Consider the following 14,146-nt stretch of genomic DNA (forward strand, 5'->3'; position numbering starts at 1 on the left):
CAACCAAGATCTTTGTTTGCATTTTGTATTATAAAAACAGTATTTTTTTCAAACATACAATTATAAACTTCAGTTTGTTTTAACAGTGTACATGTGTCTACTGGGAGAATGATATTCCTACTTTTAGAATGACATTTTATCGATGTTTCCACTTTCCATTAGAATTATCGTATAAGTTTCTGTAGTTTATGTATTCACAACTCCTGGGGACTCTTGCTAACATCCTAGACTCTTTCTGGTGCTTCCTATTGTTGTGCATGATACAAATGGTAAAAATTATATACTAGTCTTGAAGCCCTTCTTGAAAGCAAGGATGTGTGTGTCATTTATGCTATGTCCTCAATTTTATGGCTGACACATATAGTAATCAGTTTGCTGTGTTGACTGTGATGCTGTTTTTTAGTTCCTAACTTTAACTCCTGTATGCTACACCTCAGCAGGTTTATCCATTTTTACAGATGCTGGAACACTAGCCAGTTAAGGCACAGATGATCCTTCTTGCCACACTAGCATGAACGGGGCAGGCCATGTCTGAACTGCAAAAAGCAGTCTCTCTCCAGATGGTTTTGGACCCCTACGATCCACATTTCGACGTGATTTTGGAAGTGTTGGCAACATGGATCGTGCAGACTGGAGTTTATGGCAAAAACCTATGAGAGCTACTCGGCAGCAACCACTGGGATTTTTGGACCAGAAAATTTCTGGATGCTTTGGTAAATACATGTCATTTAAGAGCAAGTTACTGGCTTGCTGTTAGCTATTAATCGAGACCTACTCTACACCTGAAGAACATAAAGTAACCCTGAACCTGAAATACTCATGTCCTGGCTGGAGGACACTCTAATAAGGCAGGCACTGCCCAGAACCGTTCCGTGCAGGAACACGCAACCAGGAGGATGCAAAGGCTGTTTATGGTATTTGTGAGCAGGCAGCTACCCTCCTTTCCCGCAAGCATGAATTTGGAACCACTGAGGAGCTGCTGAATCCTGTGATCACACAGGTGCTGCCCTATGAACAGCTCTCTGTTGACCAACAGGGAAGTGCTTCGTTTATGAACGGCAGTTCCCAGGTGAGGGTTCAGCATTCTGTCTGGAAGGCTACCACTCTAACTGAAGAAGGTAATAGCAAATCGTATCGATGAGCTGAACTGCATGCTGTTCGAACCCAAAAACCTATGGTTGAGTTTTTACTGAATTCTGCAATTGGTATAAGTGAGGGTGGTTTTGTGAACTGTTTCCTAACTTCCTACAGAAGATGAAGAGAAAGACTCTAGTGAGACTCAATAAAGTATGCTACACTGAATGAACACCCTGAACTTTGACTAGGGGGGAACCACTGAGGGGTGCTTAAAAGAAGGCAGGGAGGAGGGTGGAGACTCTATACCTTACAAAATAAGCCTGGCCACAATGTGCACAGAATGAATTTAACAAGGTAAACCTCAACACAGCTGCACCAATTATAAATGCGCTGTAGTAACAGACAGCTAGGCTTTGCATTCCAATGACACAGGCTCTGCCACAGCCTGTCCAGGAAAAGTGTGAAATAAAGAAAAGGGAGAAAACAGTCAAGAGATAGTTAGGACTTGGGTATAGGTGGTCAAGGAAAATGATCAAGAAAAGGATCATGGTTAAAGTCTGAGAGAGGGGTGGTTGAAGCTATCCTTTCATGAGAAAAAGGACACCATCTTCCTGTTCTTTTGTTTCTCACCATCAATTTAAAAAGCTCTAATAAATTTAAGATTTCTCAAAACATCTGACTGCAGCTGTGAGAAAGGTAATCTAATGTCTTACTGAGATTATTATAAAACAATCAATGGTAAGATTTGGCCCTGAGGTAATGGCAGCCACAAGATTAGTAACCTGAAGTAAAACATTAGCCAAAATGAAACATTCTGGGACAAATTAACAATATAGAAATTTTAAGTAGATTTCTAAACAAATGCTCTGTCAAACAGTAAGAGTAGCCTTGAAGAAGAACAAAGGGCATTACCTGTATATACAGTCAATTTTGAGAGATTCCACATAGTGTGCTCACACACTGCATTCTATATTCCACACGGGAGCAAGTAAGCATACGAGCTAAGGGAGCCGTGGAGGATGGCCACGTGTGTTCGAATCCTGGCTCCACCACTTACAGGGAGACCCTATGCAGATGACTAAAGCTTTCTGGGAGCTCCCTCTCCTTCGCACAGACATGACACCAGCAACAATGCTTCATGGGTAGTCGGTGTCAATTAACCCAACACACAGCATTCAGAAAAGTGCCTGGCACAAACTGGGATTAACGCATGCCCTCCTCTTGAGGAGCATTCTAAATGAATTCCAGTGAATCTAACAAATTCGAAGCTCTAACACATCTTACAGTTTAGAAACACTTTTAAGTGTGGTTGATCAACTCAACCTAGTCTTTTATGACAGGAGATTCATAAAACCTATTTCCATTAATTCAGCAGAACTATTTTAAGAAAAACACTTTAGAAAATGCTGTATAGGTAAGCAAGACCATCTTTTTAACTATAATAAATAGATGTCATAGCAACTGGGAAAATTACTAGACGATTTTCTTATATAACTGATTGGACATTTCAGTACATTTCCAGAACAGTTAGAATGTAACAGAGTGGTGATAAGTGAATTATTATTGAGTTCTGTGGGTATAACAGAGTTGAAATACTAAGCTATTTATTAAAGAATTAGTAACTATGCTTACTTAGATGCTTATAAATCTCTAGTTTTTCTGCACATTGTAATACCTAACACGAAATCAGTATATTTATGTTTTGTTCAAATGCGTTATCATTTATCCACACCCATGGGAATATTACTGTTTTAGGTGACAGCCCACAGCCTAAATACCACAGTGCTTAGAAAAAAAAGTACATCTGAACCAAGGTAGAACAAAGAAATACAACTCCATTCTTACAAACCCAAACTCTTATAATACATTTTTAACAAATCATGACTATTAGATATGAACATGGAAATAATTAAATAACTTATCAAAAGCATATTTTAAGAAATATACAAAATTGATAATTAAAATGCTAACAAAAATATGGAGTAGTACATATTTGCTTTAGGAAGAATAAATAAGAACTTTTAAAGAATTTTTATAATATTTCTTGATAAGCAATTATGACTTCTGTACCTATGTTCTTTGTGTTCCAATAGCTGACAGTCTCTACATGTCAGTCTATCACATGTTTCACAGAAAAGTTTCAACTGCTCTTGTTTGTGTACAGGGCAGAAAACAGGGCGCTGACCAGATGCTCCGACAGACTCTGCAGTAAAATAAAACATACATTTTTAAACTAAGCAGCACTTTTGTCTAACTTTCAAAATTCTTATTGATACTGGTATCCAAAGCTTATAAAGAACACGCAGAAATGCTACAGGGGCAAAAGAGGGAGATTAACAGTAATCATTAAAACTGCTTCTCTCTTACCTGAGACATCTTCTTTCTTCCTGATCAAGTGATCTTTAGTGAATTTTACTCTTTGATGTGCTTCAATACACGTCTTACACAGCCACTCTCCACATTCCACACAAAAGCCAACTGCACTTGCATTGTCTTCACAACTAGTACATACCTAAGAGAGGAAATAAATACTAATCTACATTAAATGTACAAAACAGAGATCCACAGAATAAAAAGTAAAAACTAGCTTGCTTCAAATATCCTAATTCACTGCACCTAAAATAAAATTATTTTGTTAACCATTTATCTTTAACGAAATCCTTTTCCTGCCAGATCAAACATTCAGGTAGGTAAAAATCTAAATCTCAGAACATAAAATCTATACAAGATTTCAATTTTTCAGTAATGGTCCATTGTCTCATTTAGCCAGATCTGTGCAGATGCAGAAGATACCCTTTATTTTCAATTTGAAAGATGAAACTATAGTAGAACTAGCCTAATTTATGTAACAATCTAAGTATGTTTTTTCTAATAATTTACATTTTGATATCAAGATAGGAATATAAAGAAAAATTGAGAAGCATACCTGTTCTGATTTCTCATCAGAACTGCTAGGAGCTTCAGATGTATCTTTCACAAAATAATTATCCACAAGGTCTATCTGTCTGCATTCCTGGCGGCATACTGGGCACCGTATTACACCAACTACAACACAAAACGGTAACATTAAGAACTGTTTTTCAGGAAAATTGTGCATGATGCCCATATGAAAACTACGCATTCAGTATGTAACAGACAAGACCAAAGAAATGAGTATTAAGAGCTGAGTAAAATAATCCACTGAGTTATTCCATTGGGGAAAAAAACGATACCCTATTTAGGAAGAGAAAGCAAGCATTAATATAAAAAAAAAGTTTAAAAATGAGTCTTTATTATAATATGTGGTTGGCTGAGTAATGGTCCCAAAAGATATCCAGGTCCTACTTCTTGGAAAACCTGTCAATGTCACTTTATCCAGCAAAATGACTTTGCAGATGTGATTAAGGCTCTCAAGATGGGAATGTTGTCCCGGATTATTGGAAGGGCCCTAAATGCCATCACAAGTGATTTTACAAGAAGGAAGCAGAAAAGATTAGATTACAAAAAAAGGAGAAAATAACTGATAATGGAAGCTTTTAAGATGGAGTCACAAGCCAAGAAATACAGGTAGCCACTATTAGCTGAAAAAGACAAAGAAGTAGATTCTTTTCTCAAAGCTACCAGAAAGAGCCAGAGCTGCTGACAAAACTTTGACTCTGAAAGACACTCTGACTTCAACCCAGTACAGATGAATTCAGCCCTGGCTGGTGTGGCTCAGTGGAATGAGTGCAGGCCGGAGAACCAAAGGGTTACCAGTTTGATTCCCAGTCTAGGACACATGCCTGGATTGCAGGCCAGGTCCCCAGTTGGGGGCCTGTGAGAGGCAACCACAAATGATGTTTCTCTTCCTTTCTCCCTCCCTACCCCTTTCTCTAAAAATAAATAAACAAAATCTTTAAAAAAGAAAAAAATGAATTCGATCTTTTAGCCTCCAGAACAGTAAGAGAATAAAATGTACTGCATTAAGGCCAAGTTTATGGCACAATCTATCATCTTATAAATTCTGACTTGGTTCAGAACTACTTAAATACATGCTAGTGTGGAAAGAAAAATCATCTGTGCCTTAATCAGCTAGTGTCCCAGCATCTGTAAAAATGGATAAACCTGCTGAGGTAGCACAGAGAAGTTAAAGTTAAGAACTAAATAACAACATGAGAGTCAACACAGCAAACTGATTACTGTATGTGTCAGCCATAAAATTGAGGACATAGTATAAATGACACATCCTTGCTTTCAAGAAAGGCTTGAAGACTAGTATATTAATTTTTACCATTTGTATCATGCACAACTACAGGAAGCACCAGAAAGACTCTAGGATGTTAGCCAGAGTCCCCAGGAGTTCTGAACACACAAACTACAGAAACTTATACAATAATTCTAATGGAAAGTGGAAACATCGATAAAATGTCATTCTAAAAGTAGGAATATCATTCTCCCAGTAGACACATGTACACTGTTAAAACAAACTGAAGTTTATAATTGTATGTTTGAAAAAAATACTGTTTTTATAATACAAAATGCATACAAAGATCTCGCTCAAAGGAAAATATAAAAATAATTTTTCAAATCAAAGGTATGGTGGGAAGAGGAAAAAGAATGTATTTTTACACTTGAGATGGCTTGAGTCAAAAACCTTTTAAGAACTAAAGAGCGTGATATAACTACAAAGGAAATAAGTATGTGTTATTGTAGAACCAGAAGTATGTGAGCAATTAACTTCTTACAGTGAACTAGGCAAGTTCTCACTGAAGAGCTGACACTGAAATGTGTATGGTCTTGAAGGGTTAACATGCATTTATTAACATGCAAGAAAGAGTCTGCCTGGCTGGCCTACGTTCCTCACGCTCTGCACATTCCCAGGAAGGCTGTCCTCAATACTTGCCCTTGACTGGCTTCTGGGAGATGACTCTCGGAATATTATGCCTGATTAAGAGTGTTTTTTGTATACCTGAGACCTTGGGTGACGCTGTATTCAGATTGACCTCTGGGGATGATTGAAGTCCAAATAGGTGGTGTCAGTTCTGTGAAGGATGCACCCTCTACGTGACAGACCCCCTCCCCCAACAAAAACCCTAGACAGGAAGGCTCAGGTGAGCTTCCCTGGTTGGCAGGACTCCTGCATACTGAGACATTGTTACTGGGAGAATTAAGTATCTCCCTGTGTGACTCCACTGAAAGCAGATACTTGGAAGCTTGTTCCTGCTTCCTCCTGGACTTCACACCATGCACCTTTTGTCTTTGCTCATTTTAATCTGTATCCTTTCACTGTAATAAAACATGATCCGGAGTCTAACAGTTTTTCTAAATCCTGAGAGTCCTAGCCAATCGCTGACCCTGAAGGTGGTCTTGTGGATCCCTAACTCAACTAGAAAGGGATAAAACAACATGCAAACCAAGAACAGCAGGTGCCAAGTTCAGAAATGAAAAAACGTAAGCGGCTAGCCCGGGTCAGCATGGGTCAGTTTGTCGGGTGTAGTCCCGCAAAGCGAAAGGTCGCCATTTTGATTCACAGTCAAGGCACAGGTGCGGGTCACAGGTTCGGTACCCCACTGGGCTCATGGGAGAAGCAATCAACGTTTCTCTCTCACATCCATGTTTCTGTCCCTCTCATTCTCTCTCCCTTCCCCTCTCTCTTAAATATTTTTTTTTTAAAACAGGAGACTATAAAAAAGAAATATAATTTTACATATAAATTGATGTGTACACATAATTTAAAAAGTTAAGAAATTTGCAACATCTAAATTAAAGAATATTTTTGTGGAAGGATACAAATGATGGACAGACATTCTATTCTGAGCAAGAAAACACTCAGTATTATAAAAGTATCCATTATACCTGTATAAATGAATGATTTAATGCAAGTCATACCAGTTGTTTTGGGGGTATTTTTGAACTCAGTAAATTCTCAGATTCTTAAAATTTCTATTTCACTGTATTTTTCAGATTATAAGACGCACTACCCCCCCCAATTGGGGGGGGGAAATGGGGGTGCATCTTATATTCCAAATGCAGGCTTACATTCACATTAGTGAAATATTATGTTATTTATGTTATTAAATATTTTACCACATTTCTCGCTTCAAAATTTTTTTCCCTATTTTCCTCCTCTAAGACCTAGGTGCGTCTTATGGTCCAAAAAATGCCATAATCTGGCAAGCTGACATCACAGTAAATGACAACACAAATTATTCTTTGTCTCACTCCAAATACACATTAAAATAACATTAAGGAATTTAGAAGATAAAAACAATATCCAACAAATTCAGGTGGAGGAAGGGGCAAGGCACAGAAATCAGTATTCAAGCAATTTCAAGAAATGCAGATACAAAACCATGTCTGAACACTGCAGAAGACACCCAACCCGGAGTACACAAGGACTGGGGAACACATCCGAGAAAGACTCATCTGCCGTAAAGATTTTCACAGAAGCTTAATTCAGAAATTTGAGGCATTAAAGAAGTCCCAATGAGAGACACGAGGGAAAAAAGTCTGTGGACATCAGCAAACCCCACTCCTATGGGAATTATGTACGTTGGGTTACCCAGAAACCAAGGTGTCTCACCACCAAGTTAAAACGAGTTAAAGCTTCTTCAGGCAACTTTCTGCCATATTTACCCATAAATTTAAAAATTACACAAAAGTTTGCTTTAAAAATGAGAGCCATTTACCATTTGAATTTATGGGCAAGTACGCCCTCGTGAATCAGATGAGTGTGCTCCAGACTCACTCTCTCTTGGTACCAGTTGTCATGGTGAGTTTTGAAGAGTATATAAAACTGAAACCCAAACTCCAGAACCAAAGCTTCTGACCACTTTTATGCACATGTTCCTGGACCTGATTTCATTACTTCAAAGGCCAACTTTTGGGAGCCCCAGTCATGTCTATCAGATTAATTTCTTTTCAATGCCACTTTACTAAAATGTGTAATTGTGGGGAAAGATGGGGAGTGAGGGAGACTTTTTTAGGCCAAAATACACAAGTTTATAAACTAGTTTATCTCCAGAGTGTTAAGTGGACTTTGTTTCAGTAAACTGGGGGACTTCCACTCAAGATGGACGACTAAGCAGATGTGGAAAGACCACCTGACCTCCAACTCAAACACGGAAATAGCTAAAATAAAACAAAGTATAGTTTGACAAACATGTAACTAAGTCTGCACCCGAGGAAGCATAGTTTTCAAGTGCCAAAAACAAAAAAGTTTTCAAAAACTCAAAACCCAAAGGTGAGGCACCAATGCAAGTGGGCCACAGGGGTCATCAGTAGTGCTGTTGGGAACAGGACAAAGGTTTACAGGTAAAAAACCTAAAGTCCCTCAATGAAGCCATACAGCAGGTTCAAGTCCAGGTCATGCCTGGAGTCATTCCCAAGAAGTCAGAATACCAAATAAGCTTTATGTACAGAGACATAACCAAAGTTTGTATTATCTGCACAGTACACAGAAGGCCAAGTCAAGAAACTAAGAAGATGCTTGTCTGGGAGCTTCCAGGTTGGTAAACTTGTGAAAATTGGGAAAAAGTGGTACAGCACACTCAGAGGGCATGGAATCTCCAGGCCCTTTCCCACATACCTTGCCCTATGTAACTCCTCCATCTGGCTGTTCCTGAGTTATATTTTCAAATAAACAGGTACGGCCCTGGCCAGGTGGCTCAGTTGGCTGGAGCATCATCCTGATACACCAAGGTTGCACGTTCAATCTCCAGTCAAGGCACATACAAGCAGCAACCAACGAATGCATATTAAGTGGAACAACAAATCGATGTTTATGTGTGCCTCCCCCCTTCCTCTCAAATACATACATACATACACACATATATACATACATACATACTCAAATAGGGAATCTGTCCAGTGGTTAATGACTTAGTGGAAATTCACGTGACCTCCAGCCCTCCATCTTCATGTCCTGACACAGTTTTGCTGAGACTTCAGAAACACTGAAGGAAAAACTGGGAGTAGATCTACTATAAACCAGAAGAAATCCAAGGAACCCCATCCATAATACTGGTCATCTTCCCCAAGGCTGAAGCCAACGTTTCTCTTCTCTTTTCAGCCCTAAATTCAAGTTCTTATTTGAAATCTCATCTTGGCCCTGGCTGGTGTGGCTCAGTGGACTGAGCACTGGCCTGGGAACCCAAAGGTCACCAGTTTGATTCCAGGTCAGGGCACATGCCTGGGTTGTGGGCTGAGTCCCCAGTTGAGGGTGTGCGAGAGGCAACAAATAGATGTATCTCTCCCACATTGATGTTTCTCTCTCTTTCTCCCTCTCTTCCCCTCTCCCTAAAAGTAAATACATAAAATATTTTAAAAAATAAAAAATCTCACCCTGGCTGGTGTAGCTCAGTGGATTGAGCACGGGCCTACAAACTAGAGGGTCGCTGGTTCGGTTCCCGGTCAGGGCACATGCCTGGGTTGCGGATAGGTCCCCAGTGGGGGGCATTCAAGGGGCAGCCACACATTGATGTTTCTCTCCCTCTCTTTCTTCTTCCCGTCCCCTCTCTCTACAACTAAATAAAATCTTTAAAAAAATAAAATAAAATAAAATAAAATAAAATAAAATAAAATAAAATAAAATAAAAATAAAAAATCTCATCTCTGATGACAACTAGTGTAGGGGGAGGTTAAGCGGTGCAGCAGGGATTGAACAAAAAGGTAAAAGGATTCATGGACATGGACAACAATGTGGTGACTGCTGCGGGGGGAGGGGACTAAATGGTAATGGAAAAAATACAATAAAGATTAAAATAAAACTAAAATAAAAGAACCAAGATGGCGGCGTAGGTAGACACACTGCGCCTCTCCCACAACCAGAACTGACAGAAAATCGAACGGCAAGGAAGTCCGACACCAAGGAAATAAAAAATAAACATTGATCCAGACCGGTAGGAGGGGCGGAGACGGGCACTGGGGCGGAGAGGACTCGCCTGGCCATGGCAGGACCGAGACGGGCAGAGTGTGGGACCAACAGGGCAGGCAGTCTGACCACTAGCACACCCTGCCGTCCCACATTCGCGCAGATAAACCCGACATACGGCGGGGAGCAAAGCAGACCGTGCAACCCAGGGCTCCAGCGCGGGGAAATAAAGCCTCAAACCTCTGATTGAAAATGCCCGTGGGGGTTGGGGCAGCAGCAGGAGAGACTCCCAGCCTCACGGGAGAGGTCGTTGGAGAGACCCACAGGGGCCTAGAGTGTGCACAAGCCCACCCACTCGGGACCAGCACCAGAGGGGCCCAATTTGATTGTGGGTAGCAGAGGGAGTGACTGAAATCCGGTGGAGAGTGGATCAGGCGCCATTGCTCCCTCTCAGCCCCTCCCCCACGTACAGCGTCACAGCACAGCAACCAACGTTACCCCGCCCTGGGGAACACCTAAGGCTCCACCCCTTAAAGTAACAGATGCGCCAACACCAAAAAAAAAAAAAAAAAGGCCCAAATGACAGGACACTTCAAAGCTCCAGAAAAAATACAACTAAGCGAGGAAGAGGTAGCTAACCTATTGCATGCACAGTTCAAAGCACTGGTTATCAATATGCTCACAGAACTGGTTGAATCTGTTCAAAAAGTAGATGAAGGAATGAAGCCTATGCTAAGAGAAACAAAGGAAAATGTACAGGGAACCAACAGTGATGAGAAGGAAACTGGGACTCAAATCAACAGTGTGGACCAGAAGGAAGAAAGAAACATCCAACCAGAAAAGAAGGAAGAAACAAGAATTCGGAAAAATGAGGAGAGGCTTAGGAACCTCCTAGACATCTTGAAACGTTCCAACATCCGAATTATAGGGGTGCCAGAAGGAGAAGAGGAAGAACAAAAAATTGAAAACTTATTTGAACAAATAATGAAGGAGAACTTCCCTAATCTGGCAAAGGAAACAGACTTCCAGGAAGTCCAGGAAGCTCAGAGAGTCCCAAGGAAGCTGGACCCAAGGAGGAACACACCAAGGCACATCATAATTACATTACCCAAGATGAAACAGAAGGAGAGAATCTTAGAAGCAGCAAGAGAAAAGGAGACAGTTACCTACAAAGGAGTTCCCATAAGACTGTCAGCTGATTTCTCAAAAGAGACCTTACAGGCAAGAAGGGGCTGGAAAGAAGCATTTGAATTCATGAAAGGGAAGGACCTACATCCAAGATTACTGTATCCAGCAAAGCTATCATTTAGAATGGAAGGGAAGATAAAGTGCTTCTCAGATAAGGTCAAGTTCAAGGAGTTCATCATCACCAAGCCCTTATTATATGAAATGTTAAAGAGTTACCTAAGAAAAAGAAGATCAAAAATATGAACAGTAAAAATGACAGCAAACTCACAGTTATTAACAACCACACCTAAAACAAAAACAAAAGAAAACTAAGCAAACAACTAGAACAGGAACAGAACCACAGAAATGGAGATCACATGGAGGGTTATCAAAAGGGCAGTGTCAGGGGGAGGGAGGGGAAGTTACAGAGAATAAGTAGCATGAATGGTAGGAAGAACATAGGGGGAGGGTAAGAATAGTATAGGAAATGTAGAAGCCAAAGAACTTATAAGTATGACCCATGGACACGAACTATAGGGTGAGAATGTGGGAGGGAGGTGGTGGGCAGGATGGAGTTGAGTTAAGGGGGGGAAATGGAACAATTGTAATAGCATAATCAATAAATATATTTAAAAAATAAAATATATAAAAATAAAATTAAAAAAAAAGAAATACTGCAATGCTCATGAAAAAACCCAATACCATTAGAGTGAGTCAATAAACACAATAAACCAAGAAGTAACAACCTAAAATCACAGAAGCAGTATGAATAAAGCAGTATGAAAAAGACTTCAGATATTTGTAAAATGTTCAGGGTTACAAAGGAACAATCTATGAAAATGGGTAAATATGAAAAAGAATCAAAGAAAAATAAAACAAACTCATTGAATAAACTCAAAACACAAACAGCAAGAGATATATGAAAATAAAATTATGAAGGTAAAACATAAATATGAAGAAATCACATAGAATTTAGCAGAGATAAGGAGAGATGGAAACTACAAACAAGAAGAAAGCTCAAGAACTGAATGAGAAACTCCAGCATGTGTCAAACAGAAGTTCTAGAAGCTCATGAAGGAAATGAGGCACAGATGCAATTCAAAGAGATAATGGCCGAGAACTTCACAGCTGAGTAAATGAGTTCTCAAACTGCAATCCAAGTCCTGAGCAGGATAACTAAAAATAAATCCACACCTAAACAAAGCAAAGACGGAGCAAAAACTCTTCCTAACTATAAGTACTAGAAGTTAGTCAAGACTAACAACAGACCTCATCAGTAAAAAAATACCGAAAGATAGCAGGCAAAATATCTTCAATGTTTTTAGAGAAAATAACAGTCAACCTAGCAATCTATATCCTGATAAAACTATTATTTGAGTCTAAAAGAAAATTCAGTTTTCAGACCTTTAACAGTATTACTCACTGTTGTGAGAATGAGTAAAGCACTGAGCTGAACTATGTAAAACTGGCTCAGTTGGTTGGAATGCCGTACAGCACAACGGAAGGTTCTAGGTTCAATCCCCAGTCAGGCATGTAGGGAGCCAACCAACCGATGTTTCTTCCTCCTCTCTCCCTGTCTCTCCGTGTGTGTGTGTGTGTGTGTGTGTGTCTCAAATCAGTAAATATATCCTTGGGTGAGGATTAAAAAAAAACAAAAACTACCAACAGTAAACCACTTCTGATCTGCAAATACAGCAGTTTTATACGGTTCAATCTTTACCTTAAGTATATGGAAAAATATTTAGAAGTTAAAATTTAAAAACAATTAGCAAAGGCATCAATAATATATGCTGGAATCTAAATATGCATGCACTAAAAGTAAATATACATATTAATTTGGGAAGTAAAAAAATGAAAATATCAAACTACAATAATCTGTTCTAATTATACTAAAGCTTGAAAAGAAAACATTCTAATTACAATATGAAGGGGAAATTAAGATAAAAGTTTAATTAAAAATAAGGTAAAACCTTGCCTTGACAAAATAGGTAAGTGAGGCCCCAAAATTCAACTGCATAAAATAGAATCAGTTGTTGGAAAGTGAAATAACCGTGTATAAGCTTTCTTAGCCAGCCAAACTAAGACTAACACAAACTAAGACTGTAGTTTGACACCTGACTGAAGCTGTGGTTCTAAAGGATGTCACTTTGAAAACAACAGTTATAAAATATCAGCAAGAATTCCAGGAATCTCTCATTAGTTGGCCATTTTTCCCATTTGATTCTTAAGAACTGGCTCAGAAGACCACTGGGACACAGGGACTCTGTGTCACCCGTGTCCCTTCTTTGATGTTTCCCAACCCAACCTTGCTCTACTCAGCTCTTCTGCCCTTACTCCAGGAAGAATTTTAACCTGCCTGTTTGAGAATGAGGAGATAATCATGGTCAAAGTATATCTAAATTTGAATTAATACAAGGTTTACTGTAAGATCTATCAGTGTAATATCACTGAGAAATTTATATGTATTAGTTCTTTTAGTCCTCATAAAACAGCTATGTAAAGTAGGTTCGATTACTATCACCCCTTCAAAGGTGAGGAAATTGAGGTTTTCAGAGACCTCACATAACATTCTCAAGGTCATATGACAATGTAAATAATGGTTGGGGGAAGGGTCAAGATCTGAAACTATGATATCTGAATATATAGCCCTTGCTCTTAAAACCTGTGCTACACCAGCTCTCTAGTTACTAGGCTGGTCCATTAGTAATTAAGTAAGAGATTAAACTAAGGCAGTCATGAAAGAAAGATCGAGGATAAATTAAGAGGCAAAACCGAATGACTTGATGACGACGGTATGACAGAGACATAGCAGTTACAGCAAGGGAAAACATTTTACATTCTGAACGATTACCAAGTTTCTGGTGTGAGTAATTCATGGACAATTACACAATTACACAGAATGAGAGAGAAGCAATTTTAGCCAGAACATAGTAACTTTTAAATAGATCGTGTTTAGCATAGCTCCAGAGCGAACCACCAGCATTGTAAGTAGTTCAAATCCGAGTGCAGTTAAGATGAGTGAGGGAGAACACAATCAAGGACAGCACCCTTCAGTACACCCATATTTATGAG

At 39.3% G+C, this 14,146-nt stretch overlaps 1 protein-coding gene across 2 annotated transcripts in view; it reads right to left on the reverse strand.

The window, feature by feature from the left end:
- TRIM33 (tripartite motif containing 33) overlaps window positions 1-14,146 on the reverse strand; it is a 109,436-nt gene that overhangs the window by 63,052 nt on the left and 32,238 nt on the right. For both annotated transcript variants that reach the window (XM_053914484.2, XM_024570588.4), the window contains exons 2-4: window positions 4,004-4,122; window positions 3,445-3,589; window positions 3,148-3,280 (exon numbers count right to left, since the gene is read on the reverse strand). In XM_053914484.2, the coding sequence (XP_053770459.1) occupies window positions 3,148-3,280; window positions 3,445-3,589; window positions 4,004-4,122 (397 nt within the window). The remainder of the gene's footprint in view (window positions 1-3,147; window positions 3,281-3,444; window positions 3,590-4,003; window positions 4,123-14,146) is intronic.

This window comes from Desmodus rotundus, chromosome 12 (genome assembly GCF_022682495.2).
Source record: "Desmodus rotundus isolate HL8 chromosome 12, HLdesRot8A.1, whole genome shotgun sequence".
In the NCBI taxonomy this organism is placed as follows: Eukaryota; Metazoa; Chordata; class Mammalia; order Chiroptera; family Phyllostomidae; genus Desmodus; species Desmodus rotundus.